Source organism: Drosophila montana, unplaced genomic scaffold (genome assembly GCF_035044405.1).
Source record: "Drosophila montana isolate Dmon_TW-CO22-7 unplaced genomic scaffold, ASM3504440v1 contig_3438_1, whole genome shotgun sequence".
Classification (NCBI taxonomy): Eukaryota; Metazoa; Arthropoda; class Insecta; order Diptera; family Drosophilidae; genus Drosophila; species Drosophila montana.
The window spans coordinates 148848-176216 of record NW_026998322.1 but is presented as its reverse complement, the minus strand read 5'-3'; the positions used below and the strand labels follow the sequence as shown (position 1 = coordinate 176216).

At 45.7% G+C, this 27369-nt stretch overlaps 8 protein-coding genes across 17 annotated transcripts; 3 read left to right on the top strand and 5 right to left on the bottom strand.

Annotated features, from left to right (window-relative positions):
• Positions 1-344: 344 nt before the first annotated feature.
• On the bottom strand, positions 345-6401 carry MnM (myomesin and myosin binding protein). The gene is made up of 3 exons (XM_064691342.1): positions 5812-6401; positions 2859-5018; positions 345-2798 (listed from the first exon to the last, which is right to left on the bottom strand). Exons 1-3 carry the CDS (start codon positions 5885-5887, stop codon positions 691-693), a joined length of 4344 nt encoding a protein of 1447 aa, XP_064547412.1. The 5' UTR covers positions 5888-6401; the 3' UTR covers positions 345-690.
• Positions 6402-6543: 142 nt separating this feature from the next.
• On the top strand, positions 6544-14286 carry Girdin (protein girdin). Of its 5 annotated transcripts, XM_064691344.1 has the most exons (13): positions 6544-7002; positions 7860-8596; positions 8654-8735; positions 8795-8991; positions 9050-11096; positions 11166-11404; positions 11465-11540; positions 11605-11768; positions 12178-12282; positions 12472-12897; positions 13658-13724; positions 13785-14029; positions 14090-14286. In XM_064691344.1, the coding sequence occupies exons 1-11, from the start codon at positions 6934-6936 to the stop codon at positions 13668-13670; spliced, it is 4155 nt and encodes a 1384-aa protein (XP_064547414.1). In that variant the 5' UTR covers positions 6544-6933; the 3' UTR covers positions 13671-13724; positions 13785-14029; positions 14090-14286. The 5 variants fall into 5 exon arrangements, with proteins under 5 accessions (XP_064547414.1, XP_064547415.1, XP_064547417.1 ...); XM_064691345.1 differs by lacking the exon at positions 13658-13724; XM_064691347.1 differs by lacking the exons at positions 13658-13724; positions 13785-14029; positions 14090-14286 and having other exon boundaries at positions 12178-12242; positions 12472-12628.
• Positions 14287-15587: 1301 nt separating this feature from the next.
• Positions 15588-16632, top strand: LOC135434688 (uncharacterized). Its single transcript, XM_064691350.1, has 4 exons — positions 15588-15885; positions 15947-16067; positions 16127-16346; positions 16402-16632. The coding sequence occupies exons 1-4, from the start codon at positions 15865-15867 to the stop codon at positions 16517-16519; spliced, it is 480 nt and encodes a 159-aa protein (XP_064547420.1). The 5' UTR covers positions 15588-15864; the 3' UTR covers positions 16520-16632.
• Positions 16633-16823: 191 nt separating this feature from the next.
• On the bottom strand, positions 16824-19577 carry LOC135434679 (mucin-2). Of its 6 annotated transcripts, none has more exons than XM_064691333.1 (6): positions 19437-19577; positions 19168-19380; positions 18841-19107; positions 17911-18780; positions 17117-17862; positions 16824-17054 (listed from the first exon to the last, which is right to left on the bottom strand). In XM_064691333.1, exons 1-6 carry the CDS (start codon positions 19461-19463, stop codon positions 16934-16936), a joined length of 2244 nt encoding a protein of 747 aa, XP_064547403.1. In that variant the 5' UTR covers positions 19464-19577; the 3' UTR covers positions 16824-16933. The 6 variants fall into 6 exon arrangements, with proteins under 6 accessions (XP_064547403.1, XP_064547404.1, XP_064547407.1 ...); XM_064691334.1 differs by having other exon boundaries at positions 17117-17838; XM_064691337.1 differs by having other exon boundaries at positions 17117-17329; positions 17942-18780.
• LOC135434683 (uncharacterized) lies at positions 19495-20946 on the bottom strand. The gene has a single exon (XM_064691339.1). It carries the CDS (start codon positions 20869-20871, stop codon positions 19795-19797), a length of 1077 nt encoding a protein of 358 aa, XP_064547409.1. The 5' UTR covers positions 20872-20946; the 3' UTR covers positions 19495-19794.
• Positions 20947-21392: 446 nt separating this feature from the next.
• Positions 21393-25125, top strand: Hsp83 (Heat shock protein 83). The gene is made up of 2 exons (XM_064691338.1): positions 21393-21555; positions 22519-25125. The coding sequence occupies exon 2, from the start codon at positions 22519-22521 to the stop codon at positions 24667-24669; it is 2151 nt and encodes a 716-aa protein (XP_064547408.1). The 5' UTR covers positions 21393-21555; the 3' UTR covers positions 24670-25125.
• LOC135434684 (UPF0235 protein C15orf40 homolog) lies at positions 25112-25746 on the bottom strand. The gene has a single exon (XM_064691341.1). The coding sequence runs from the start codon at positions 25576-25578 to the stop codon at positions 25168-25170; it is 411 nt and encodes a 136-aa protein (XP_064547411.1). The 5' UTR covers positions 25579-25746; the 3' UTR covers positions 25112-25167.
• A 591-nt stretch (positions 25747-26337) lies between these two features.
• Positions 26338-27366, bottom strand: LOC135434676 (stress-associated endoplasmic reticulum protein 2). Its single transcript, XM_064691324.1, has 3 exons — positions 27221-27366; positions 27039-27147; positions 26338-26711 (listed from the first exon to the last, which is right to left on the bottom strand). The coding sequence occupies exons 2-3, from the start codon at positions 27120-27122 to the stop codon at positions 26601-26603; spliced, it is 195 nt and encodes a 64-aa protein (XP_064547394.1). The 5' UTR covers positions 27123-27147; positions 27221-27366; the 3' UTR covers positions 26338-26600.
• Positions 27367-27369: the final 3 nt, after the last annotated feature.

The following is a 27369-nucleotide window of genomic DNA, read 5'->3' as shown; positions in this document are numbered from 1 at the left end:
TCAAATGATTCATAAGTATATAGCCAACCGATTCCCAGCTGGCAGATGCTAAACGAGTTCATAATAATATGACATCATTTCCAATAGCTCAAAGTTCAAATAGCACTTTATGCAACTATTTTTAGAATAGACTCGGAATCTCAACTGTATCTTTAAAATGAAAGAAATGGAAAAACGACCATATATGGACAGCAAATAATTAAAAAGGAAGAAATTATTTGGAGAGAATTAATGTACGATCTATGATTGGAGCATATATTCCTTCAAGAAACTTCCTATAAGAATAGAACAAATAGACTTTAGTAAATATGATTGGGGCGGATCATAAACGAAACTTTAAAGTATGTTTAAGACCCACGACAGATCGATCGGAGGAGGAGAAGGCACATTAAAAGGATAGGGAATATTCCTGCACAGGAAGCGGACAAAATACGAAATTGTGAATCAACTTGGGTGCTTTTGCCATGTCATATATGACATAAATATATGTCTGCATTATCGCTGGGATCGGTCAGCTATAACATCTGAAAGAGCGTATACGTATATGGGGTTATTCATAAGAAGTTCGTAATGGATCCGAACTTGTGGGGCTTAAGCTTAAAATACATACGAGCGTACAAGTCGAAGGATTGATAAGAGCTAACTTAACTGATAAACGCATGACATGAACCGGGGAGGGAGGGGGCCATTTTAGGCGCCGCCATCGGTGCCCCTGCGTCGCAGCCAGCTGGGCATATAGCCGCGCAGCGCCTCGCCCAGCTGGCGGTAGATCATGAGCGCCAGTATGGGCAGGACGAGGCGTGCGTCCTTGAACAGATAGACATAGCAGGCGACCAGAAAGAGCACCAGATCCGTGGAGTAGCTCAGTGCGGAGCGCACCTTCTCATGCGCCTGCTCCTCGGAGCGGGACTGCATCAGCGCCAAGCTGGCCGCCTTCTCCAGCAGCTCGCGATCCGCAGCGGACAGCAGCAGCGCCGCCTGCGAGCCGTGCTCCAGGGGCAGCAGACTGGGCTGCGGCCTGCTCAGCGAGGCGTCGCGGGAACGGGTGCTGGAGGGCACACGACGTTTGATCACACGCTTGACCTTCACAAGGCGCGTGCGTCCACGTGCATCTGGACGCGCCTCGACTATTTCGCTCGCAACGCTCTCGTTGCGTTCCTCGGCATCTTTTCTATTCCTGGACTTGGGCGGCGGCACCACCAGCACAGTGGGATATTCAGGCTCTTGGTCGTCCTCCTCCTCCTTCTGAGCCTGCGGCGTCTCGGGCGCCTTGTGTATGGCATGACTGCTGGCCGCATCCCGCACATGCACGAGCTGCTCGCGCTCCGAAATTGACAGACGACGCTCGCGATTGCCGCCGGGTGGCGCCAGCAGCAGCTGCTGCTGCTCCTGGTCGTCGCTGCGTGCCCGACGCTGTTGATGCTCCGCTGCGGCACCCTCGTCGTCGTCGTCATCCTCATCTTCCTCTGCTGCGGCACCCGCCCGGGCAGCGGCACGTTTCAGCTCATCCCGGTCGAGGTAGAGCGGCTTGTGGTATTTGTGGGTGCTACTCACCTGGCGCACCAGATCGCTGTAGTGATCCACGGCGGCGTGCGCCTCCTCCTGCATGAGTCGCTCCTCATCTTGGCGACGCATCTCCTCCTCCTCCTTGGCCTTGCGCTTCGTCTCCAGCTCCACCGCAATGGCAGCCGCATTAATCTTCTCCAGCGGATTTGATATTTCCTCATTGGCCTCGGTGTTCTTCTCGGTGGCAGAGCGTTTATCCCGGCTGAAAAATGACTTGATGCCCCTGGCCAGATCCAGTTTCAGATTGCTCGTACTTGGAACGACGACAGGGGCGACGGCGACGGGGACGGGGGCGGCAGTGAGGGGTGCACTGGTGATGGTTCCATTGCCAGACTCCTGTTGCGGATCTGGGCTGCTGGGCTGACTGGCAGACTGCTCCACATGCTCGTTGGACGAACGCTTCAGTATGGGCTTGGGCACAAAGTCCGGACTGGGCAGCGGCATTGGCCGATTGAGCACCACGGCCGCTTGCTCCGGCGTCGGAGCACGATACGGAGTAAAGGTGCCGGCGCCCATGTTGCGCGGATGATAGGTCTCCAAGTCGCGCGGACTGGGGGAGCGTGTGCGAGCCAAAAGCTCCATTTTGAACTTCTCAATGGAGTCCTGATCGGAGGTGGCTGTGCTCTCGGTGTAGTCCGAGCCGAGATGGTAGCCCTGCTGCTGATCCTCATCTACATCCATGTCCATGTCCATTTGCTCGCTATCTTCGGCTGTGCTCTCCGTGCGCTCCTCCTCCTCCTCCTCTAGACCCTCCTCCCGACTGTCGCCGTCCCTCGCCTGCAGGTTGAGCAGCCGCTCCGTGTTGGCGCGTGTCAAGTTCTTCAGATCAACAATGTTAATGTTCTCCCGCGAATCCCACTTGCGCACCATGGGCACCATGTCCGCCGATTGGCGTCGCAGCTCGCTCCGGCGCTCGAAGGAGGCACGCTCCGCCTCCGTCATGGAGCCCAGACGCTTGCGGAACGTGGTCGGCGCACTGACGGGCTGCGCCACCTGCTCCTGCTCCCGTGCGGCAGTCTTCGCCTTGCTTTTGGCCGCTTGCTCCAGTTCCACGGCCTCGTAGAAGCGGGCCATGGCCCGCTCGTAGAGCAGCTCCGTGGAGCTGACCGAGCGGCGCAGCGGGAAGGTCGTATGCAAATTGGTAAACTCCAGAAAGGCCAAATCCGGCGCGGATATGGATATCGGTGGCGGCTGAATGGCGTCCTCCAGCTCCAGCTCAAAGGAATCTTGCTCTGGACGGACAAAGAGAAATTGTCAATTAGAGTTTTGGGATTGGGGTCCTTTTCACTTACTGTCTTTATCCTTGACCTTGCTGTTCTTGTCGAAGACCACCAGCATGAACTCGTTGCTCGTGTGGACCTCGTCGTGTCTGTCTGCTGGCTTCTGTGGACGCATCTTGGCCACTGGCGGTGTTGGCTCCGAAGTGGGCGTGGCGGGCTCTAGCGCAGAGGGAGGCGGCGGCGCACTGATCTCAATCTTGGGCAGCTTTTCGCCCATATTGGCAGTCGTGGCAATGGCAATGGCCAGGGCGGGCACATGCTTGGCCGGACTCAGGGCGTGCCCGGAGTAACGTCTCACATTCTGATTGACGCCCAGCTGGACGGGCTCGGCGCTGCGCTGCAGCGCGGGCGTCGACTTTATGGGCTCCGGCGGCGTCGGGCTCTTGCGTAGCGGCGCGGGCAGGCGCTGAGCCACATCCTGCAGCGACTCCAATGGTGCCAGCGGTGGCTGCGGCAGCGGCTGTGGCTTCTGCGGCTTCTGTTGCGACTTGTCTTTTGGATTGGCGACGGGCTTGGGATTGAAAAGCTTCCGAGGAGCAGCAGCTGTGGGCGATTTGGCCGGCTTGGCCGGCTTCTCCTGCCTATCCGCCAGAGCCGTGGTGGTTATCAGCGTCAGATTGAGCTTGGGATTGGAGCCGGGCGTGCTGGCTTGCGCCTGGACTGCAGCTGAGTCGGCGCTGCTAAGCGATGGACTCTTGCGCACATTCATCTTCAGCGCCTGGTCGGAGGTGCCGTAGGACATCTCGTGACGCAGCTGCTCGCTGTCCACCAGCTGCGGCGCTGGCTTGCGTGCGCCGCGCGGTGACTGCTTGGGCGAGGCCGACATGCTGGTCGCCGCATCCGCATGCGGACGTGGTGGCGACAGCGTCTTGCGACGCGGCGGCACCGGCTTTGATTTGTCCTTATCCGTATCCTTCCCTCCGTTGCCATTCCGCTCGTCTCCAGCAATTTTGGTGGCCGACTTGGGCTTGGTGATGCCACGCTTGGGATCCGGTATAAAGAGCAGCTCCGACTCCTGCGAGGGCTCACTCAGCCCGTAGGGATTCTCGGCCTTGACGCGGAACTTGTACTCGGAGCCCTCGATCAGATCGTGCAGCGTGGTGCTCAGGGCGCGCGTTGTGGCCGCCTTCAGCCAGACGTTCCAGCCAATGCGAAAGTACTCCACAATGTAGTTGCCAATCTTGCAGCCACCGTCGTCCAATGGCGCTGTCCAGGAGAGCGTCGCCGACTTACCGAAGGACATGTTGAGACGTGGCGCGCCGGGTGCATTGGGTCTGGCGGTGACAGTGACCAGAAACGAGGTGATATCCTCGCCCAGCTTATTCCAGGCGCGCACCATATACTCGCCCCGATCCGAGCGCTGCACATTGTCAATCTTCAGCAGCGAATTCTTCTCCGTGTTGGTCACCTCGAAGCGATTACCGGGCACGATGACTTCGCCTTCGTGCAGCCAGGTGATCGCCGGCGGAGGCTGTCCGGCCACACCCACCTTCAAACGGACCACCTCCTCCGCCTCGACAATAAGGCCATCCTCGTAGGTGCGCGGCAGACGAATCCTGGGTGGCGCCTGCACCTGCAGTCGGCTCTTGGTCACCACATGGCCAGCGCGATTCGTGGCCGAGCACTTGATCTCGCCCTCGTCGGTGAGCGCCACCTGGTGTATGATTAGCACACTAACGTCCTGCTCGTTGACGATCTTGGTGCGGCGGCTGCTGAAGATCTCGTAGCCATCCTTGAACCAGTTGATCTCCGGCGGGGGTTCGCCTAAAATGCGCACACGAAACTCAATGCGCTCGTCCTCAACGGCATCCATGTCCACCAGCTCCTCAATGAATCGCGGCACACTAATCGCATTCCTTTGCAGGGTCACAGTCAGCGGATCGGACAGCTCACTGGCGTCCGAGCGGCCGACAATGTTCTCGGCAAAACAGCGAAACTCGTAACGCCAGCCCGGCTCCAGGCCGCTTATCTGAATCTCGCAGCCAGAGATGGGCGTGGGCGTGGCACGCACCCAATGCGGCGAGCCGACGCGACGCTGCTCGACCGTATAGCCGATAATGGGCGAGCCACCGTCCAGAAGCGGGCGATCCCAGCGCAGGTTAAACACATCGGGCTGCTGCTCGGAGAGCGCCAGAGGTGTCAGTATGGGGCGACCCGGCGGAGAGGGCCGTTCTGAAAAACGGAAGAGCACAAAGCACAGGTAAATAATGCATAAAATTCAACAACAAAAATAAGAACAGAAACTCAGGCGCTTGCGCAGTATTTTAAAAGAAAACAAAAAAAATCTATTTCGAAAACATTACTTTGACGTCTTCAGATTTTAGGCCAAAGATTCAGAAAAAAAGAAGAAGCAAGTAAGAGAGCTTGAGTCGGGCGTGCACGACTCGGTGGTACCCTGTAAACAGCCTTGAGCTCCGTAACAAATATTCCATATTTTTCTACATAATGGGAAAATAAGCGCTAAGCTATGCTCGAAAACTCTGATTTTTAAAATCGAAACCTATCGATTGCATAAAAACGGTGCGAGTTATCGATGATTTAAAATAAAACGTTATTCTTTTAGTCTCTTGTTCTTTTAGTTCTTTCAGTCTCTGAGGTTCACGCGCTCACACCGACACGCCTAGATCACTTGAGCTATGCGGAGATGGCTCCTTTTGCCTACTACATACATTTGCCAGTGATCATTATACCCTTTTTCAACCCGAATTCAATGGGAGCAGGGTATAACAACAGAAAAACGGCCCGACGGACGGCGTCGCGTCAATGGACGGCCGCGGCAACCACTTGAATGTGCGAGTGGCTAAAAATAGCCAAATTTCTAGCGCTCCCACCAACTATGTGGACTATGTGTGCATGCTCTCACAGCCAATTAGAGAACTTTTCAGTGTGGAAACTCGGGAATATATTTAAGATTCTAGTTGTAATTTTTTTTATGGAATTGGGCCGGGCATTCTGTATAACTTGCCTGCAGATTTCCAATGCACATTCTTTTTGGGCCGTCCAGTCTGTGCCGTTTGCAGTTTACCGGGTTGATTGCCCATATCGAATACTAAATTTTTAACCTATTTGCAATTCTTTCAGCATATATAGAAGTATCTATATATAGGCAAGCCGCCTTTAACTTCACGCACTCTCACGGTACGCGTACGCGTCGTTTTATTTCGTTTTCAATACTTTCGAATACGTTTTCCAAATATAAGTAATTAATTTAACAGTGCAATTTTCGTAATTTGCAATTTTGATTCGCAATTTTAGCCATTTTTACGGACGCGTTAAATAATCCGTTCGTCAGTATAGCCAGGCATTCCCACACACAAATAAGCTTTGGGCGCTAAGAAATGTCAACGGCAACTAGCGCACAGAGTTGCCAGTAGTGGCAAAATATAGCAACAGCTGCCTGCTGATCGAGTCAGTTACTTTACATTACTAGTTCGATAAGCAATCGATAGGGCAATTCTCAAATGTGTTTTATTGGCAAGAGCGTAACTAGCCTTTATATGCTTTAATGCCATTTATTGTTAAAATGCAATAATAATATTGCTGCGATAGGCATTGTCAAATGTTCAATTTTAACGATAGGTATATCGATAACAAACTAAATATCGCCTACGCTTACATCGATGTGCTTAGTACATCTCTAACTGTTTATTTCTTACATCCCCAATTTACAACTAGCGCAACGCAGGTGTTTCGCCAAAAAAAAAAACAGCAGATTATTGCCTGTTTATGTTAAACAAATAAAACTAAACGTTTATCCGCGCCACACATCTAACACTAAAAACAAGAATCTAACATTTGTTCGTGTTTTCTGTGATTGTCATTGGCTTGTAAACTGTGTCTATGCGCGCGTGTGTGAGTGTGTGTGTGTTTGCATGGGTAATGATTTGGAGGCTGTCAAGCTGTCGCGGCGGCAATTGAATTAGAAACAAAGACACGGCCGCCGTTGCTGTCGCCAGTGCAGTTGTATTGACGATTGCGGCAGGTGCGAGTGCAGGTGCAGCAGCAGCGGCGTCGCCTCATAAGCACACGCACGCAGGCACACACACACACACACGCACACACTGGAAAAACGGCAACAACAACAACAATGGCTGGCACGGCAACCGCAACACCAATGGAAATTGACGAATTCATAAATGGAGCGCTCGTCTCTTGGGTAAGTGGATGAACATGCTCGACATGCACATAAGAGGGTAACCGAATAACAACGTGATTGGCATACAAATATTCAAGTGTTCAATTTACATACATGCGCCCGCACATAACACCCATACATATGTATGTGCATATACATATATATATACATACATACCGATACCTATAGCCACATAGATTTCCGCCGCACAGCCCCCAAGGTCATTGTAACTGTGGCTTTGGCTGGGACGGCTATTGCTACCGTTTACGGTACAACAACAACTTTTTTATGTTGTCATTAGCAGCGGCCCGTCGGCAGCCTTTTGTTTGCCAATTGCGAGAACTGAGAGTTGTGCTCGACCGGCTTTTCATACCCTTTGCAAATTAGTCCAATAAAAAAGGGTATAATATACCGTTTGTTTCTTAAAACTTCCCCTAATGCGAATAGTCCTTCTGAGCTCACCGAATATTCTTTTAAGTAAGATTTAATAAGAGCACAGTTTCTATCAGTTGGTAATTATTAAACCTATTTTCGCTCTTACCCTCCTTGCTCTCTCTTCTCTCTCCTTCACTTACTATTTGCCTCTCGCTTTTACTCGCTTCTTGAATCTACATCCCTTAGAGATTAATTTACATCCTCTTGGTATAAACGTGTGAGAATAATCAGCACTTGAGTATTTCCCAGTCGGTCATTCTCAAATAGAACTCTCTTACCTGTTGAGCTTGTGCTTGCCACAAGTTCAGTGCACCTTTTTAAAAAGGAAATGTTGCGTTATTAATTAAGTTGCCAATTGGAACTTGAAAGCCGTGGTCGTTGTTGTTATTATAGTAAGTCTGGCAGCTGCACATCATCATCTTGGGTTCATCTTTCGCTTTCAGCTGGAGTCATGCCTGCCACGTGCCGAGCTACTCGCTGGTTATACCTCGCTGCTGGATGGGCTCATAATACACAGTGTTTGGCTGCAGATCGATCCGGAGCCGCAGAACAATCCTAGCGAGTTGCTCAGCGATCTCAGCGGCAATTCACTGAGCATCGCGCGTGCCAAGAACTTTGAGTGCATTGTCCGCAATCTAAAGTCGTTGTTCGAGGAGGAGCTGGGCCAAACTATATTGGTGCTGCCAGATGCATACATGCTGGGCTACTATCCGGAGAGTAAGCATGGCCTGGAACAGATGAAAACGCTGCTCACCCTGTTGCTGGGTGCAGCTGTGCAATGCCCTAATAAGGAGCTGTTCATTGCGCGCATCAAGGAGCTAGATCTGGAGACGCAGCATGGCATTGTGGCGCTCATCAAACAGGTTACGGATAGCCATAGTCTGGTGCTCACTGAGGATTCAATAGACCGTTTATCGGCGGAGAACATGTATGGCCACATAATCCGCCTTACTAAGGAGCGCGATCACATGTACTTGAAGTGGATCGAGACCGTGTGCGTGGAGCCAGAGCTAAGTAACAGTGAAGGCGCTGAATGCGGCCAAGGTGTCAGTGTGCCACGATCACCCTCCAGCGGCACGGCCACCTCGACGCCTTCCTCATCCTCCAATTCAGAGAGCAATCACTTAGCCGTGGAGTGCGCGGATCTTAGATCAAAGAATCGCAAATTGCGTCAGGAGCTGTAAGTCGCCTTATCCAATAACCAAACTGTAAATTCTACAAAATTTCCTCTTCACAGGGAGGAGAAGTCGGAGAATCTGCTGGAGTTGCGCGAGGAGCTTGATGACAAAAAGCAGCGCTTCGACAAGTTGCGCCAGGAGGTAAGAGGCTTCAATTCCTAACCTAAAAAATTAACTAATGTCCTCTTACTGTTCAACAGAGTCAGGAGTGGTTTACCGAGGCCAAGCGTGCGGCTGCCTATCGGGATGAGGTTGATATATTGCGGGAGCGTGCCGAACGTGCCGATCGTCTGGAGATTGAGGTGCAGAAATATAGGGAAAAGCTGGGCGACTCTGACTTTTACAAATCACGTGTTGAAGAGCTGCGCGAGGATAATCGCGTGCTGCTGGAATCCAAGTATATTCAAATAGTAACATACATAAACGATTTACTTAAATTGTATCCCACTTCGCAGAGAAATGCTGGAGGAGCAGCTGCAGCGTTCACGCAAGCGTTCGGAACATGCCATCACCTTAGAGTCGGAAATCATCAAGTACAAGCAGAAACTCAATGACATGGCGCTGGAGCGTGATGTAGATAGATCCAAGCTAGAGGAGCTGCTCGAGGAAAATGCACAGCTACAGCTGGTAGCAAAGAATCTCAATTCCACGCAGGAGATTGATAAATCCTTCTCCGACAATGAGGACGAGTGCAATTCGGGCGACAACAGTTTATCCGAGCAGCTCACAAACAATGCACAAACGCGTGCTCTTAAACTGGAGCTGGAGAACCGACGACTCACTGCCGCCCTGGAACAGTTGAAGGAAAGCAGTTTCCATGAATCCACCAGCAAAATGCTAGAGCTCGAGAAGGAGAAGAAGAAATTGTCGCTGAAAATCGAACAAATGCAAGAGAACATTCAGAGATTAACGCAACAAAATGTAGAATTGGAGAGCGTATTCAAAAACGCACTTGAAGAGAACAAAAAACTGCAGGATGCCGTCGATAATCGTCAGAAGAGCTACGATCGCCAGAGTCTAGAGCGTGAGGTAGATCGCCAGAAACTTTCGGATGCCGAACAGCATGTGGAGACACTGAACAAGGAGAAGCAACGCATTCAAACGCTCAACGAGAGCATCCAGCGGCGAGCCGATGATTTGGAGCGTCTTGCAGAGAGCAAAACCAAGGAACTGGAACAGTATGCTGAGAAACAACAACAGTACGAGCAGACCAAGCAGAAACTCTACGAGATCGAAGCCAAGGTGTGCACCTTCGAGCGCGAAAACACCAGCCTTCTTAAGGAGGTGGCCAAACTCAAAGAGAGTAGTGAACAAAAGTCTGTGCAGCTAGACCAGAGCATTAATCGGCTGGACACGCAAGCCAAGGAGCTAATGCGGCTCGCCAAAGTTGAGGACGAAGCGGAGCAAGTGCAGCAAAAACTTGTCGAACTGGAAAAACAGAATCAAGAGCTGAGTTCGCAGCGCAACATAGATCGGGAAATGATTAGCACGTTACGAAACGATCTGGTCAATGGCACGCTCGTCACCAAAAAGGTGCGCCACAATCTAGAAAAGCTGGGTCTCGACGTTAACGAAGTCGATGGAGAGCCGGCCGAACTAAATGTGGAGCATGTAGTCGAGAAGCTAGTGCGCAACCCGGAGACCTTCAAAACGGTGCGTGAAATAATGCTTAATGTCAATCGTGAGCAGCAGCTGGAGGCTGGCGTCAAGTCGGATATGTGTGTGCTCTGCCATCGCCAGGAGATCTTTACTGTTGAAAAGAACATTGAATTGTCAGCTGCGACACACGCACCGACAACGCAGGAGCTTCGTTTCGAGCACAAGCTGCGTCTAAGTCCAGCGCGCGACTCGGCGGAAGTGACGCGGCTGCAGGACAGCAACACGCAGCTGCAAACAGAGAATGCTCGTCTCAGTGTGGATGTGGCAGCATTGGGCTCACAAATCACATCGCTCAATACACAGCACGTGGCGCTGCAGTTGGCCAACTCACAGCTGGCCGCCGAAAAGGATACGCTGCTGAAGGATATTGATGCATTACAGCAGGAGCATAAACACGCGCTGCAGGATCAGGTTACACTACAGTGTCTGCACGATCAGCTCTCCGCCGAATATGAGTCGCTCAACAAGGACAAGGAACAGCTAAAGGCGGCCGTGCGAGATCTGCGCCAAGAGACGCGCGATGCACGCGAGACAATCCAATCACAGGAGCAGCGTATCGAGGAGTTGACAGCACAGACCAACAGCATGAAAACATGCCACGAAGACCTCGCAATACTGCGCACCGAGCACTCCAAGCTTACAGACGACTTCCGCAATCTCTTCGCCACCAGCGATCGCTTCAAGAACGAGTACAAGAACATACAGGAACAGTACAAGATGATACGCGTGGAGCACAGCAGTCTGAAATTGCAAAATACCGAACTAACCGGCGAGCTAAATGTTAAACAAGATCAGGTGCGTCTGCTCCAGATCGAATACTCCAAGGTGCAGCAGCGTTGCGAGGTGAGTTTCACAGTACTTTGATACTCTTCCCATTTATAATATAATTAATTATACGTTTTTTCCGCAAAGATGCTTATACAAAACAATGCCGACTTAGACTCGGAACGCAAGGCTCTGATGGATAATGTGTCACAGCTGCTGTCGCAGTACCAAGAACTGCTGGCCATTTCGTTGGAGGATAAGAAGCACTTCCATGAGGAAGAAAAGAACTATACGGAACGTGTGCACAGTCTGAAGCGTCAAAAGGAAAAGCTCGAAGAGAAAATAATGGAGCACTATAAGAAATCGGAGACTACTGTGCAAAAAAAGTATGTAAAGGAGTTAAAACTTATCTAGCTGGAACTTACTTAACCCACAATATTTCACAGGAAACCATTTGCCAGCAGCCTCGTTCGACGCGTTAAGAAGGCCAGCTCCGATTTGATGAATAAAGTGCCTAGTCGGGTAGGGAATCTGTTGATTATCTTCCTAATTTATACTAATAGAAATAATGCTTGGTATATTGCAGAATCGACGCTCTTGGGTTGATGATGCGCGCACCAATTCACAGTTTGTCATCGGCTCCGAATCGGGCGGCAATGAGTCGGATAATAGCAACGAGGAGCCGCTATCCATAGCCTCTGACACGCATTTGCTGCAGCGTAATATGCCGCTGCGTCAGAGTCTTCAGCGGTAAGCTGAGTCTTAGTTTATCTTTGTAGAGATACGAGCAATGCTCCATAAGATTAAGTTTTCATTGAAGATAATGCGCTATTTTATCCGGATCCGCTTGAAATTTGACTAAGTAAAGTACTTATGTGCTTGGACTTTACTTTAACAAATATATGCGAATCTCGGCAAGGATTCTTTAAACTGTTGATATGCTCTCTAGCTGACAAAAAAGCTGGAAGCATTAATTGTTAGTCCTACGAGGACAATCAAGCTTTGGCATGCCGAATGCATTTGCTTTCCTGGTTAAATGATGTAATTAGTTTGGTTTATGGTTCTTGTTCTTGTTATATTTACATGTATATACACAACAACAACTTTACACGCACACGCACACACACTGTATATTGTATTGTTTATGTACCATATACAGAGATTTACTGGATAGCTCCATACAACGCGGTGGCACTGTGCGAAGTAGCCTGCAGGCACAGAAACGTACGGATTTGAGTAACTCACGTAGAAATAGCGTGCACGGGTATGCGCTTTTAAATGTCTAACATACATTAAATCCTTAATACAACAAAAATCATCCTACTCCCCAACTCCTTTGATGCGGCGCTATATGCCTATATATGTGTTTGTGTTTTGTGGATATCGTTTTGCCCATAAATCGCATTTGTGCCACTTTTGCTGTGTATTTATTCTAATGGCTTTTTGCTTGCAGCACCCTTGAACCGCCGGATGTAACTGGCAGCAGCTTGACGTTAGGCACTGCAGGCTCTCGGCGCACCGTTTATTTAATCGACGAAAAGCTGCCGGATGGCTCAAGCGCCTCAGCGCAGCAGTCGCAACAGCCGCAGGCTACTTCAACGCCCACTCCCAGCAACAATGCTACAGCAACCGCTGCCGCTGCCGCCGCCGCCACCGGCGCTGAGCCACAAACACCACTGAAGAACGACAATCAGCCATCCACGTTTCTTATGTACAATCGCATCAATACAACCATTGGCGGTGCACCCGCCAACACAACAACTAGCGATCAGAGTCCGCTGCTGCAGGCCAGCGGCAGTGGCGGCAGCGTCGCCGGCAGCGCCAACCAGGACGATAAAGCAATGCGTAAACGCAATGAGGATAAGAGCAATAGCATTTGGTATGAATACGGCTGCGTTTAGATCATTTGGAACACAAGAAAACTGCATTTGCTGACGACGAAGTATTATTTCGTTTTAGAAAGTAACGAATTTATGCCTTTAGCTTAACAGAAGAGAAATTTACTAAGTGCTTCTTAAATGCTATGATTTGCCTTAAGCTACAGACAAACAGGTCTGCAATTTATATACGTAGCATTTACATAACTTTTTGTGTATGTTGTGTTTTACAACTAGATTTAGATAGATATACAAATTGTAGTCGTATTTATATGTAACTAAACGAAGACTACGGCAACTGTGCGAATTCAGAATTACCTAGTAGCATATATATATATATACACGTTTACTCATATACCCATGTACTTATGTATGTGTATACCAATACCGAAATGTATGTCCGTTACGTCCACAAGATTGGGCTGCCCCAAGAGCAGCCACAGGTCAAAAGTTTTATTATTATGATTATATATATGCATTTTACATGTAACACTTGAACTCGAATATATTCCTACACGCCACACACATTGTATACTAAAGCTTACAGCTAACGAATGCGCCTTCAATTTGTGAATATACATATATTTTTCTAAGACTAAGCAATAACAATTAAAGTAGAAGTAAAGTTCTTTAATTTATTGACAAACGCCTAAATACGCAATAAAACCACAAACATAAAGTTAATAAAAATTAAAGCCGTTGTTAAGTCCAATGCGAGATCTTCCCACAACAATGAACATAGAGATAACTTTTTCTGCACAGCATTTTAGTTTGAGAATTGAGAGAAGCGCAACCGTAACAAATGTGGCTGAAGGTGTTAATATCTCTGGTAACTTGAATCGCAGCTAAATCATCCAACTTTCAGCCTACTTATATTCTTTACTTTCAGATAATTAATTTGTACGGATTTATGAAGCCATTAAGTTAAATCTGTACGTAAAACCACAACCGAGAATCTGGACAGCAAAGAGTGAAGATACTGAAAATGCCGGACAAACAACCTCCACGGAATCTGCTATTAGTTATGAACCCACAATAAGCACAGAAACAGGCAATTGGGACCCAAGCGAATATTGTGCACAATTGGGTAAAACTGGCAACTATAAAAAATCGAAATGATCCGACTTGCAAAAGGTTAGTACATCGTAATTAACTGACCAAAACTCTATGTTAAATTTTTGTTAATATTGGTAGTTTCATTAATTGTGTTAAAAGTGGACGAGATTTATGGATTGGACTTATAGTTGAATGTGCATCTTCGAAAAAGCCATATTTTACTGGAACAACTTGCAATTCCGTGAAGCCAGATAATTGCACCTAAAACTGATCTCTGCGCAACTAAAGACCAATTTATATGATGCTGTTTAAGTAAAATGTAGCCAACTTATCAAGAGTATCTTGTTTTTTATTCTCTTAAATAATGTGTTAGAATCGAGAAAATAGCTCTTAAGTTTTTTACCCAATTTGTTGCTTATCTAAGATAATGTTTCGCAGAAAATGCGGCTATCTCAGGCTCACATATCAGCATATAAATCAAGATACCCATGAATTTGTGCCAGTATATTATAAGAGGCGCTGCCATGGACACAGTTTTAAAAGATCGTAAGTTGCGTATATATCTGTCATTATATTCGATATTGGAATATGCTACTCTACTTTTTAGTTTCTCTCAGTTTCCTCTGTTGTCTTCTAAGTGGACCTGATAGTTTATTGACGGGGTAAACTGAGAAGCCGGTGGATTGTGAAGAAAGTCTCTTATTCGAAAACATTGGACAACGTTTGTTTTCATAAGATTATTTAATATATAAGATATAAAAATAAAACTCAAGCAAATAGCTCATAAACTAAAAAGCATAATGATGAGTTTCTAGCTAAGATAATATGGTTTTTATCAGCGTAGGAAATCGTACATAAAATCCACAATCTTTGCCCAAAATATTTTAGTTGGAAAAGTGAAGCTGCCGCGATAGAGGCAAGATGTGGTCAAAGCTGTTTGTATCTCTGGTAACTAGACTCCATTAGGAACTCAATAACATTTAGTTATAATATATATTAATAAATACAATTCCAATAAAAGCTGTTGGTGCAATATTTGCACGCCACCTGCGATGTGTGTCAGTCCGGAAATGTAGCCTGTCACAGCGAGAACACCTTTTCAATATGCTTATCAGGTGAATATGCCATGAGAGATTCGAGGATGTTATAATGCCTAAGCCAATCCGTTCTGGTCACAGGGGTAGCCACTAACGACACTATAACCTGTCCCACTGACTACATTTGTACCGGCGAAAAGTATATATGTTATCCGGAAACTGACTATCAACCCATCTGTATACCCGCTGTGGACCCCGTCGCATTTTGTGCCACCCAGAGTCAGGCTGCTAATTATGTAAACAAAGGCGATCCTACCTGTAAATCGTAAGTAACTGACCGATAATACTCTATAGCCGGTTGTACATTTTTGTTATTCATTTTTTTAGGTTCGTCTATTGTTATAAAAGTGGAACTGTAATGACTGGAAAGATAGTTGAATGTGCATCATCGAAAAAGCCATATTTTAATGGAACAGCTTGTGATTCCGTGAAGCCAGATAATTGCACCTAAAACAATTTTCTATGATGCTGTTTAAGTTAAATGTCGCCAACTAACCAAGAATATCTTGTTTTCTGTTTTTTCATAAATAATATGAACAGCTCTTAAGTATTTTGCTCCACTTTGTTGCTTATCTGAGATAATAATTCGCAAAAAAAAAAAAAATTATCCCAGACTCACAAGAGTCTTAACTTTGGTTTATGACTTTCTCAAGGTTTATCGCAATTGCTATAATATACAGCCGAAAATTCTTTATGATGTGATCAAAATCAAGGTTGTTTTTCTTATCTGTGCACATTAGATTAGCATATAAATCGAGAGATCCATCAATTTGTGACAGTATATCATAATCAGCGCTGCACTGCACATGCTCCAAAATGTTTCAGTTCTCAAAGATCGTAAGTAGCGCATATATCTGTCCTTTATTTGATATGCCGAATATGTTACTCTCCTCTTTAGGTGCTGGTTTTTATAGTTTCCCTAGGCCTTCCATCCAATTTAATGGGCCAGTGCGATGTCTGCCAAACTGAAGTTCCAGTTGCCTGCCACAGTGAAACATCCTTTTCAATCTGCCTAAATGGTGAGCATTTATAGAGTTCTCACAAGCACATCGATTCATAAGCTTCAACAATTGTTCAGGCATTCCGACAGAGGATTATATAGAATGTCCCAAGGATTATCATTGCACCGGGCAAAAATATATATGTTATCCAAAAGCAAGCGGAACTACCAATTGTGTAACTGGGTCAACCACCACGCCAGCTACCACCACAGTAACCCCATGGGATCCAGTCATGTTTTGTAAAGAAACTCAAACGGCAGCCTGGTATACAAATGAATTGGATCCCACCTGTGCCACGTAAGCATATGCATTAACAATCCTATCCAGATAATATATGTAACTTTTCTCATAGGTACGTGCAATGCTATACTGACAATAATGAGTGGACTGCCTCTGTACAGGAGTGTGGATCAGGATTTTGGTTTAACGGAGAATACTGTGATAATGAAAAACCAGAGAATTGTACATGAACATTTTATTACTTCCCCATACGCGTCTCTAGCTTTATACTGCCGCGTTTCTCTTTAATTTTTCTTTTCCTTATACTTTGATATAAATATAAACTTGTGGGCTATACTATAAATATTCTCTGTTCTCTACATACAACAAAAGCTTATGTTTAAACTCCTTGTTGAACAACCATTTTTATTTTTTTTTATTTTATCTAGTAATATAAAATATTTTATTTAGTTTTCTGCCTCGCAGTAGTTTATACAACTTGTATACAGTTTTGCCAGCCATATTTTAAAAAGGCTGCCAAATAACAAACAATAATTATTTATATTAAGTTATATAAAATATTTTATTTATTTTTTTGCCTCGCAGTAGTTTATCGTACTTTTATACAGTTTTGCGAGTAATATAATGTAACATAATAATGACTGTCAGCAGTCATCAGGTCGTTCAGTTTCGCAGAGACTAGTTTTGGAGTTATAATATTCGTTGGTGTTACAATAGTAGAGCCAGCCGAAATATTCTCCCGATAGTTTATAGCAGTACACATATCTGTAAAAACATAAATAATATAAATATTCTTTTAACTATATGGCGATTGGCAGGCAACTCACTCTTTGCAGGTTAAATCACTCTCTACTCTGAAATAGCCTTTCTTGTTGAGACCCGCACAGTATACATCGGGATCAACTTCGGGAGCGACTGTTGTTGTTATTGGTGTTGTCGAATCTGTAACCTGCGAGGTGGACGAATCAGTGGGTATAGCTGTTGAAGAATCTGTGGACTGTAGGGTGGACGATTCTGTGACCTGCGATGTAGACGATTCTGTGGACTGCGAAGTGGACGATTCTGTGGACTGCGGGGTGGAAGAATCAGTGGGTGTAGCTGTTGACGATTCTGTGGCCTGCGACGTAGAAGATTCTGTGACCTGCGATGTAGACAATTCTGTGGACTGCGAGGTGGACGAATCAGTGGGTGTAGTTGTTGAAGAATCTGTGGCCTGCGATGTAGAAGATTCTGTGGCCTGCGACGTAGAGGATTCTGTGGACTGCGAGGTGGACGAATCAGTGGGTGTAGCTGTTGAAGAATCTGTGGCCTGCGATGTAGAAGATTCTGTGGCCTGCGAAGTAGAGGATTCTGTGACCTGCGATGTAGACGATTCTGTGGACTGCGAGGTGGACGAATCAGTGGGTGTAGTTGTTGAAGAATCTGTGGCCTGCGATGTAGAAGATTCTGTGGCCTGCGACGTAGAGGATTCTGTGGACTGCGAGGTGGACGAATCAGTGGGTGTAGCTGTTGAAGAATCTGTGGCCTGCGATGTAGAAGATTCTGTGGCCTGCGACGTAGAGGATTCTGTGACCTGCGATGTAGAAGATTCTGTGGCCTGCGACGTAGAGGATTCTGTGACCTGCGATGTAGACGATTCTGTGGACTGCGAGGTGGACGATTCTGTGGACTGCGGGGTGGAAGAATCAGTGGGTGTAACTGTTGAAGAAACTGTGGCCTGCGATGTAGATGAATCGGTGGACTGTGGGGTGGACGATTCTGTGGCCTGCGACGTAGAAGATTCTGTGACCTGCGATGTAGACGATTCTGTGGACTGCGAGGTGGACGAATCAGTGGGTGTAGCTGTTGAAGAATCTGTGGCCTGCGATGTAGAAGATTCTGTGGCCTGCGACGTAGAAGATTCTGTGGCCTGCGATGTAGACGATTCTGTGGACTGCGGGGTGGAAGAATCAGTGGGTGTAACTGTTGAAGAAACTGTGGCCTGCGATGTAGATGAATCGGTGGACTGTGGGGTGGACGATTCAGTGGGTGTAACTGTTGAAGAATCTGTGGACTGTGGGGTGGACGATTCAGTGGGTGTAGCTGTTGAAGAATCTGTGGCCTGCGATGTAGAAGATTCTGTGGCCTGCGACGTAGAGGATTCTGTGACCTGCGATGTAGACGATTCTGTGGACTGCGAGGTGGACGAAACAGTGGGTGTAACTGTTGAAGAAACTGTGGCCTGCGATGTAGATGAATCGGTGGACTGTGGGGTGGACGATTCAGTGGGTGTAACTGTTGAAGAATCTGTGGCCTGCGATGTAGATGAATCTGTGACCTGCGATGTAGATGATATTGTGACCTGTGATGTAGACGATTCTGTGGGCTGAGGGGTGGAAGAATCAGTGGGTATAACTGTTGACGAATCTGTGGACTGCGATGTAGAAGATTCTGTGGTCTGTGAAGTTGACGAATCAGTGGGCCCCACAGTTGTGGTACTTACACAGGATGGCTGCAATAAAAAGATGGGAGATTAAAAATTGCCAACTTCTAAAATGTTTACAGAACTAACAGAAGATGTCTCCATCGGTGTGCAAAATGTGCCATCAACATTACAGTATAAACCATCTGGACATGAACGAATGGCATCGGGATCGACTGCACCCAGACCGAAGCAGACTCCATAACTGAATTCATCCACACAGGCATATATGCCGTCTGTCAGTGAACAATCTGAGCAGGTGGACGAATCCGTGGTCACACTTGTAGTCGATTCCGTGGACTGCGATGAGGACGACTCACTTGATGCCACTGTAGTCGTGGATGTTACACAGGATGGCTACAATATTAGGACTTGAAATTGAGAATTGCAAAGGTTGATAATTTCTAAAGAACTAACAGAAGAGGTCTCCATCGGTGTGCAAAATGTGCCATCAACATTACAGTATAGACCATCTGGACATGATTCAATGGCATCGGGTTGGACGGCACCCAGACCGAAGCAGATTCCATACTTGAATTCATCCACACAGGCGTATGTGCCGCCTGTCAGTGAACAATCCGAACATGTTTGGCAATTTATCATTTCAAGCCATGGAAGCAGAACTAATAACTGCAAATAAGAAATGTTAAGGCATATTTTGTAGCACATTTTGTTTCTTCACTTACTGCTGCAATTTTGAGACACGGACTCATCCTGTAATCTTCGTTTGATATGTCTGTTCGGTTGAGAGGCCGAAAAAGCTTTGAAGCGTGTTAATTTTCAAATCGCATTTTAATAATGCGGCAATTATGATTTATATGGAGACCATGGGCATGGATTATAATCATAAAGATTGGCATGAGCAAATAAATTATAGTTCTGCTGCTTGTGCCCCATATAAATTTGGCATTGATGCCAAAAACATCCAAATGAGAGTAAGTTTTTTATATACACCTAATTAAAGATAACACATTTCTGTCTGCTGATCTTGTTCGAATTGAGTCACAGCACTCGTACATTTAAAGATGACATCAAATGTTGCGTCTATAGCTGTTCGTCTTCGGCAGCTGCAGCTCCTTTGTCATCCAGCCAGCTACGTGCCATACGCAGCGAGGGCAACCGGAATCGCCACTCATCGCAGCAGTGTGTGTAAACCTCTTCGCCGAGCTGCAACAGCTCCTTGGCAAAGTCGCGCTCATCTTCCTTCCATGGACGCTCGGCGCCGCCAAACATTTCCATACGCACGAGCGCAGCCATAGTTGGACCCAGATATTTTTTAATGCCATTATACAGTTGTGGTTTGGACAATTGTGGCGCACAGTTGGATGTGCTATTGTTTTTTAAGGCTTGAATTTGAGCCTCTAGTCTTATTATTGATTGCTTACAATCGGCATTATCCTTTGAGAGCTGCTCGTAGTTTGCACTCAATTGGTCATACCTAATCTGCAGTTCTTGGGGAAGCTCTTCGGTGGAGGATGAACTTTGCAAAGCAGCGGATTCCGCTTTATTGGGCTCTGTTAATATTTCCATATCAACAACTTTTCCAGACAGCTCCTTTTCCAGCTTTTCATCGCCTATGTTGACTGTGCTCAAGTCAACGATTATGGATGCTTCAGTCTTGTTTAGCTGCTCCTGTGCAACTTTTTGTTTTTTATTTGGTTCCAGGGTCAAAGGCTTTGGGGGCGTTCGTCTTCTCGCTGCGTATTTGCGGCCAAATCGGGCATCCTCGGTGAAACCAAGTGGGCACTCGAAATTATCAGGAGGTATCAAGTGTGACAATGTGGGCAGGGACAGCTTGACCATTGTGGCTTCACCATTCTCGTCGAGGTGCTCCAGGTCCCAGGCCAGATCCTTGCTGACGCGCATCAACGTGGGCGTCTGGTTCGGAATAAGTCGATCCAATTTGTAGTTCATGAAGCATTCGTAGCGGAAGTGGCGGGCGCATACCGCGCGATTTGATAGCTTCTCTCGCGTAACATTTAAAATGTCGGCGTTGCCGCAATACTTTAACCAGGTTTCCAGGCGAACTGGATCACGAACTGGAAGTTTAAAAAAATGCATCTTCGGATTGCGCTGTGTTGAGACTTGACAGTCGCGGAAAACGCAGCGAGTGCCACCCATGTTAACATATAATCAATCCACTTATTCTCAACTTAACTAAGGTATAAACAAAAATAAAAACGCGTTCCTAATTTAGTTCCAAAATACACATAAAGAAAAGGTCGGCCACACTTTATGTTCATTCCACGTTTGGCAATAAAATACCAAAGAAAAACGAAAAATATACCAACAGTGCGCATAGACATAAAATTAATTAAAAATATTTATTAAATTATACTTTCCTTATTTATTGCAAATGACAAAATGAGTGTGCTAAAGCTTATTAATATGCAAATAATGTTTATGGGTTTATTAAAATCCCTCGGTTTTTTGTATATAATACTAATACACCAATAAATCCCATAACCTTATACGTATTTTCTAGAACTTTTCAAAACCATCCACTTACAACACTGTCAGTTGTCTCCATGCAACAATGTGTTGATAACCGGAAGAGGTAGCCCTGGTGACGAGAAGTATCTAGAAGTGTCTAGAAGTTTCGAGGCATTTTGTGCACCCTCTATAAAAGCAACAGTAAGCAGATGCCGGCTTGTCAGTATTGAAACAAAATTCGTGCGGTGAGCATTGTGAAGCGACTGCTTGAAAGCAAAGCAAAGCGAAAAAAGTAAATTTCATTTTCTGCCCAAAGAAAACTGAAAAGTATATTGTTTTTAAAGTTAATTCTGTGAAACAAAGACATACAAGGTAAGCATCATAAAATTCGCGACGTATCTGTTATTAAAACGGAGAAAATGCTGCACAAAGACAATTGCTATTTCATTTGTGAATTTTAACGAATGTATGTGTGTATGTGAAGGAAGCGCTCTTGACACAATTTCTTGTGGTATCGATTGCAGAAAATTCTAGAAATTGCCGTCTAATGACCTATGTTTCATTTATAATTTTTAAAATTTTAATAAATTGCAAAGTTTAGCGTGCTCACGCACACAGCTACAAAATTGGAGAGCGCGCGTTTGAATTGAGTCATTTGCAGATTATGCCGGTTGCAGAAAATTGTAGAAATTTCTGGAGCATTGCTTCCAGAAGGTTGAATTTTTTTTTTTACAGCCTTCCCAATATTTTAAATGCTACTGGGTGTATGGTTATAATTATATTTCCCATATTGTACGATTGCAATTGTATGCATTTGCGTTTGTCTTACTTTCACACGTGTATACATAATGTACGAATTTGCGCCTTTTACATTTTTCGGCGCTTCAAGGAAAAATTCTAGAAATTTATTGTGAATAAAGAGCAAAATTACTTTGTATTTACCAACTGCAATATATAAAGGGTATATTTCTAGAATACATGGACAATTGTATAAGTTGGCAAGGCAACGCTTCTCGATTTTTCCAATTAAATATGTACATGCATGCATACATATGTGTACATACATACTCACTCAAAACTCGTACATGCAAAGGAGAGAGACATGTTGTGTGTACATCGCTTTTGCATGCATGTACTTGCGTGCATGAGTGAGTGAGTAAGCAATATATGCAATATATGCATATATGCACGAATGTTCTCTGATTGGAGCTAACGCAAATGGCGTAGGGTTTAATTTTGCACAATCGTGAAGTTGCAAAGTATGCATGCAGATTTTCTTGCCGTTAAATTTGTGCCCTGTTTACTTAATTTTAATTTGGTTTGGTTTTATTGCAGATGCCTGAAGAAGCTGAGACTTTCGCATTCCAGGCTGAGATTGCTCAGCTCATGTCGTTGATCATCAACACATTCTACTCGAACAAAGAAATCTTCTTGCGTGAATTGATTTCCAATGCGTCTGATGCGCTCGACAAGATCCGCTATGAATCGCTGACGGATCCCAGCAAGCTTGACTCCGGCAAGGAGCTGTACATCAAGCTAATCCCAAACAAGACCGCTGGTACACTGACCATCATTGATACCGGCATCGGTATGACCAAGTCCGATTTGGTCAACAACTTGGGCACAATTGCCAAGTCGGGCACCAAGGCATTCATGGAGGCATTGCAGGCTGGTGCCGATATTTCCATGATTGGCCAGTTTGGTGTTGGCTTCTATTCGGCCTATTTGGTTGCCGATAAGGTGACCGTCACCTCAAAGAACAACGATGATGAGCAGTACGTCTGGGAGTCATCCGCCGGTGGCTCATTTACTGTCCGTGCCGATAACTCAGAGCCCTTGGGCCGTGGCACGAAGATTGTGCTGTCCATCAAGGAGGATCAGACCGATTACCTTGAGGAGAGCAAGATCAAGGAGATTGTCAACAAGCACTCTCAGTTCATTGGCTACCCCATCAAATTGCTTGTGGAGAAGGAGCGCGAGAAGGAAGTTAGCGATGATGAGGATGATGAGAAGAAGGAGGGTGATGAGAAGAAAGAGATGGACACTGATGAGCCTAAGATTGAGGATGTTGGCGAGGATGAGGATGCCGATAAGAAGGATAAGGATGCCAAGAAGAAGAAGACGATCAAGGAGAAGTACACAGAAGATGAGGAGTTGAACAAGACAAAGCCCATCTGGACACGCAACCCCGATGATATCTCCCAGGAGGAATACGGAGAGTTCTACAAGTCGTTGACCAACGACTGGGAGGACCATTTAGCTGTCAAGCACTTCTCCGTCGAGGGTCAGCTAGAGTTCCGTGCTCTGCTCTTCATCCCACGCCGCACACCCTTCGATCTGTTTGAGAACCAGAAGAAGCGCAACAACATCAAACTGTACGTGCGCCGTGTGTTCATCATGGACAACTGCGAGGATCTCATTCCCGAGTACTTGAACTTCATCAAGGGTGTGGTCGACTCCGAGGATTTGCCACTTAACATTTCCCGTGAGATGTTGCAGCAGAACAAGGTTTTGAAGGTTATCCGTAAGAATCTAGTCAAGAAGACCATGGAGCTGATTGAAGAGCTCACCGAGGACAAGGAGAACTACAAGAAGTTCTACGACCAGTTCAGCAAGAACCTGAAGCTGGGCGTCCACGAGGACAGCAACAATCGCGCCAAATTGGCCGATTTCTTGCGCTTCCACACCTCTGCCTCTGGTGATGATTTCTGCTCATTGTCCGACTACGTGTCGAGGATGAAGGAGAGCCAGAAGCACATCTACTTCATCACTGGCGAGTCCAAGGATCAGGTCGTCAACTCGGCCTTCGTTGAGCGCGTCAAGGCACGCGGCTTCGAGGTGGTCTACATGACCGAACCCATCGATGAGTACGTCATCCAGCACTTGAAGGAATACAAGGGCAAGCAGCTCGTGTCTGTCACCAAGGAGGGTCTGGAACTGCCAGAGGATGAGACCGAGAAGAAGAAGCGCGAGGAGGACAAGGCCAAGTTCGAGAACCTGTGCAAGCTGATGAAATCGATTCTGGACAACAAGGTTGAGAAGGTTGTCGTCTCCAACCGTCTGGTCGACTCACCCTGCTGCATTGTCACCTCGCAGTTCGGCTGGTCCGCCAACATGGAGCGCATCATGAAGGCCCAGGCCCTGCGTGACACCTCAACCATGGGCTACATGGCCGGTAAGAAACATCTGGAAATCAATCCCGATCATCCAATTGTGGAGACGCTGCGTCAAAAGGCCGATGCCGATAAGAACGACAAGGCAGTTAAGGATCTGGTCATTTTGCTGTTCGAGACATCGCTCTTGTCATCTGGCTTCTCGCTGGACAGCCCCCAGGTGCACGCCAGCCGCATCTATCGCATGATCAAGCTGGGTCTTGGCATTGATGAGGATGAGCCCATGACCACCGAAGATGCCCAAAGCGCTGGCGATGCTCCGTCTCTGGTTGAGGACACCGAGGATGCATCCCACATGGAGGAGGTCGATTAAGCAGCCAGACAAACCGCCCCTCACACGACCACGCACCACAACACACCCCCCACCAAAAAAAAAACCATACCATTACAAAATTACTTAAAAGTTAATCACATTTCATTTCCCTTGTTGGAACCGCTTCTTGTGTTGACTTGACAACAGAGTTATTTAATGCTTCAGTTTACATTATAGTTTGTATTTACGTTGTGTCGCGTTATAGGCGACAGAAATACGCTTAACTCAAGAATCAAGAATAATTTGTACTATTAGGATTTACACATTCATTTAGAGCAGTTGTCGTTTATAAGAAATTTCTAATTTAGAATCCAAGTAATTAATGTATCGAAAGAAAGAAATACAAAGACTTCGTATGCGTTAGCTATTTAATGGAATATGTAATAAGGTTGGATGATCGGATCGATGATAAAACATAAACTAAAATAAACAAGCAAATGTGTTTAAAAATTAAAATAGTTTATTAATTACCAAATACAGATTTTAATGTTATTACGCCTAAGATTCGCATTCCTTTCGCAGCGATTGTTCTATGGCTTCCACTGTGGATGCGCCCTTGCTGACGAGCACTATTTTGTTGCGGGAACGGGAGCCCTTGTCAAGTGAGACGTCGCTTTTGCGCAGTCCCAATACTTTGGACAGAAATTTGACTAGTTCAGCGTTGGCTTCTCCCTCGCTGGGCGGCGCGGCAATCTGGACGCCGACGCCGTCCAGGCCAATGTCCGTGATGCCATTCTGCTTTGCGCCCGGCTTCGCCAGAATTTTGATGACAATGTTGCCGCTCTTGTCCAGTGTGACCGGCGTGTTAGCGGCAGGTGGGGTTGTCGCAGCGGCAGAGGCCGTTGCTTTCCCTTTTCCTTTGTTTTTCGACATTATTTGGGCCTTGGCTGTTGTATAAATGCGTCGCATTAGTTTTTTAGTTTTCTGAATTGCCTTACAGGCTCATTTTAACGGAAATATTTATTAATTCATCGGAAAAGCACTCGCGTCCAAAGTGATCAGCTGTTTGACTCGTGTCAGGCTCTTACACGTTACGATTTTTTAGCCATGTTACCACTTTATAAATTTGGCGTTAAAGTGAAATGGAACACCAGCTTAATTTCTCACTGAAGAATTGTTGTTTCTGGTGTTTTCAATAAATCATTTCATTTTCTTTTTAATATTAAATCAGATAAATACTGTCAAACAGAACACATAATTTGATCGCAACGTGTATGGGACACAGCTGCCAGGGCTGCAAACATCTTTAAAATTAAAATTAAGCTGCAGCAGGCATGTACCGTTTCTTCCTAAGGTATATTATACTTTCTTTATTCGAAACCCGAAAAATTATGTTGTGTATGGAAAAGTATAGTTCTATAGTAATATTAATAATATATGAATAGTAGTAATTAATACTACAAAATAAGAACACAAATTTAATTTGTTGTAAAAAATTATCATATATTATATTCATCATTGTATTTACTTATAATTTTTTTCTTCTAGTCGTCCTCGTATCCGAAAATAACATTTAAACACTTGCACTATTCAAATCGCTGCAAAAGCTTTTTAAAATGCAGTTATCTATAAACTTGTGCATACCTTTTGCACAATCAGCAAATAAGTATTTTGTAAGTGCGCGTAGCGGTTTGCAGGAATGCTTTTACAATATGGGCGCACATAATGTTCGGATCATAAGCTTAATTATTAATAAAAATTACACAGTATGGACTTAAATTTTGCATGTGTATAGAAACACGTATTGCATAAAATTCGGTAAACTAAAAAGCCAAGTTGTCGTGGAGTTCAATCTCTGCGGACGTTGCACATAATGCCGGGATATTTTAGTTACGAAGGGTTCTTGAGAGAAGACGTCAAAGCTGTTGTGTGTGTGTGTGTTAGTATGCTGAGCTTAGGGATATATCATTAAATTTTGTGTTTGTTCAGGTTTACGCAGCCCGAATCGACTGTATGATCTGGAAAATCGCTGATCCGCAGACGACAAATATAAACAGTGCCAAGAGCCAGGGTCCCACAGGGTATTGTCCTTCTTTCGCTTTCTGGAAATTGTCAAGAGAAACAGCAAGAGATTAACACCAGAGATAAACATTAATTAAAGAGATCGCCGAAGCCACAGCTAAGCAATTCCAGAAGAAGCGATAACATTCGACTCAACTCTCACACTCACACACACATACGTACATGCACACTTGCAATAACAATAAAATCAATGACGGCGTGGCACTTTTCAGAATTTGTTTTAAATGTAGTTGGCTCGTGCAGGTGCCATTATCTCTATTGTTTTGCAGTTGTGGCAGTGCATAACACTGCGACCCCCATATTATACATTAAAAACATGCCAATTTTGTTCGGATTTAAACACCTACCGAAGATTTGGGTACATTGCCACGCATCAACACATATTTGCTGGCCTTTTCGTTAGCGACGCGCATTCTCTGTGGTGGAGCCATTTTATGCGTTTATAACGTAGTTGCACTGTAAAATTTAAAAAAAAGCAACATTTTAATACAATTGTAATTACTTTCCCACATACACACGCGAGCCTCACCTGCGTTCAGAGCGAAAATAACAAAATGAATGTGAAAGTACGTAGTACGACACGTATAAAGAAGCCGAAGGCAACCCACTGACAGTTCGTGCGTCTGTGACAGCTATGCTCAGGGCTGCATGCGCAGCTAGTTATCGGTGCTCGATGAC

Bases quoted from the DNA above. Each gene is read 5' to 3' on its own strand.
- Girdin (XM_064691343.1), top strand. From the start codon at position 6,934: ATGGCTGGCACGGCAACCGCAACACCAATGGAAATTGACGAATTCATA. The intron at 11,769-12,177 runs GTAAGCTGAGTC...TACCATATACAG, and splicing joins CTGCGTCAGAGTCTTCAGCG to AGATTTACTGGATAGCTCCA. The intron at 12,283-12,471 runs GTATGCGCTTTT...TTTTGCTTGCAG, and splicing joins CGTAGAAATAGCGTGCACGG to CACCCTTGAACCGCCGGATG.
- MnM (XM_064691342.1), bottom strand. From the start codon at position 5,887: ATGGGCAATCAACCCGGTAAACTGCAAACGGCACAGACTGGACGGCCC. The intron at 5,019-5,811 runs GCAAGTTATACA...TCCGTTTTTCAG, and splicing joins TGTGCATTGGAAATCTGCAG to AACGGCCCTCTCCGCCGGGT. The intron at 2,799-2,858 runs GTAAGTGAAAAG...TTGTCCGTCCAG, and splicing joins CAAGGTCAAGGATAAAGACA to AGCAAGATTCCTTTGAGCTG.
- Hsp83 (XM_064691338.1), top strand. From the start codon at position 22,519: ATGCCTGAAGAAGCTGAGACTTTCGCATTCCAGGCTGAGATTGCTCAG.
- LOC135434684 (XM_064691341.1), bottom strand. From the start codon at position 25,578: ATGCGACGCATTTATACAACAGCCAAGGCCCAAATAATGTCGAAAAAC.
- LOC135434676 (XM_064691324.1), bottom strand. From the start codon at position 27,122: ATGGCTCCACCACAGAGAATGCGCGTCGCTAACGAAAAGGCCAGCAAA. The intron at 26,712-27,038 runs GTAGGTGTTTAA...GACAATTTCCAG, and splicing joins GCAATGTACCCAAATCTTCG to AAAGCGAAAGAAGGACAATA.
- LOC135434679 (XM_064691332.1), bottom strand. From the start codon at position 19,463: ATGAGTCCGTGTCTCAAAATTGCAGCA. The intron at 19,108-19,167 runs GTTAGTTCTTTA...CTAATATTGTAG, and splicing joins CACCGATGGAGACCTCTTCT to CCATCCTGTGTAACATCCAC. The intron at 18,781-18,840 runs GTTAGTTCTGTA...TTTTTATTGCAG, and splicing joins CACCGATGGAGACATCTTCT to CCATCCTGTGTAAGTACCAC.
- LOC135434688 (XM_064691350.1), top strand. From the start codon at position 15,865: ATGTTTCAGTTCTCAAAGATC. The intron at 15,886-15,946 runs GTAAGTAGCGCA...TCTCCTCTTTAG, and splicing joins TGTTTCAGTTCTCAAAGATC to GTGCTGGTTTTTATAGTTTC. The intron at 16,068-16,126 runs GTGAGCATTTAT...ACAATTGTTCAG, and splicing joins CTTTTCAATCTGCCTAAATG to GCATTCCGACAGAGGATTAT.
- LOC135434683 (XM_064691339.1), bottom strand. From the start codon at position 20,871: ATGGGTGGCACTCGCTGCGTTTTCCGCGACTGTCAAGTCTCAACACAG.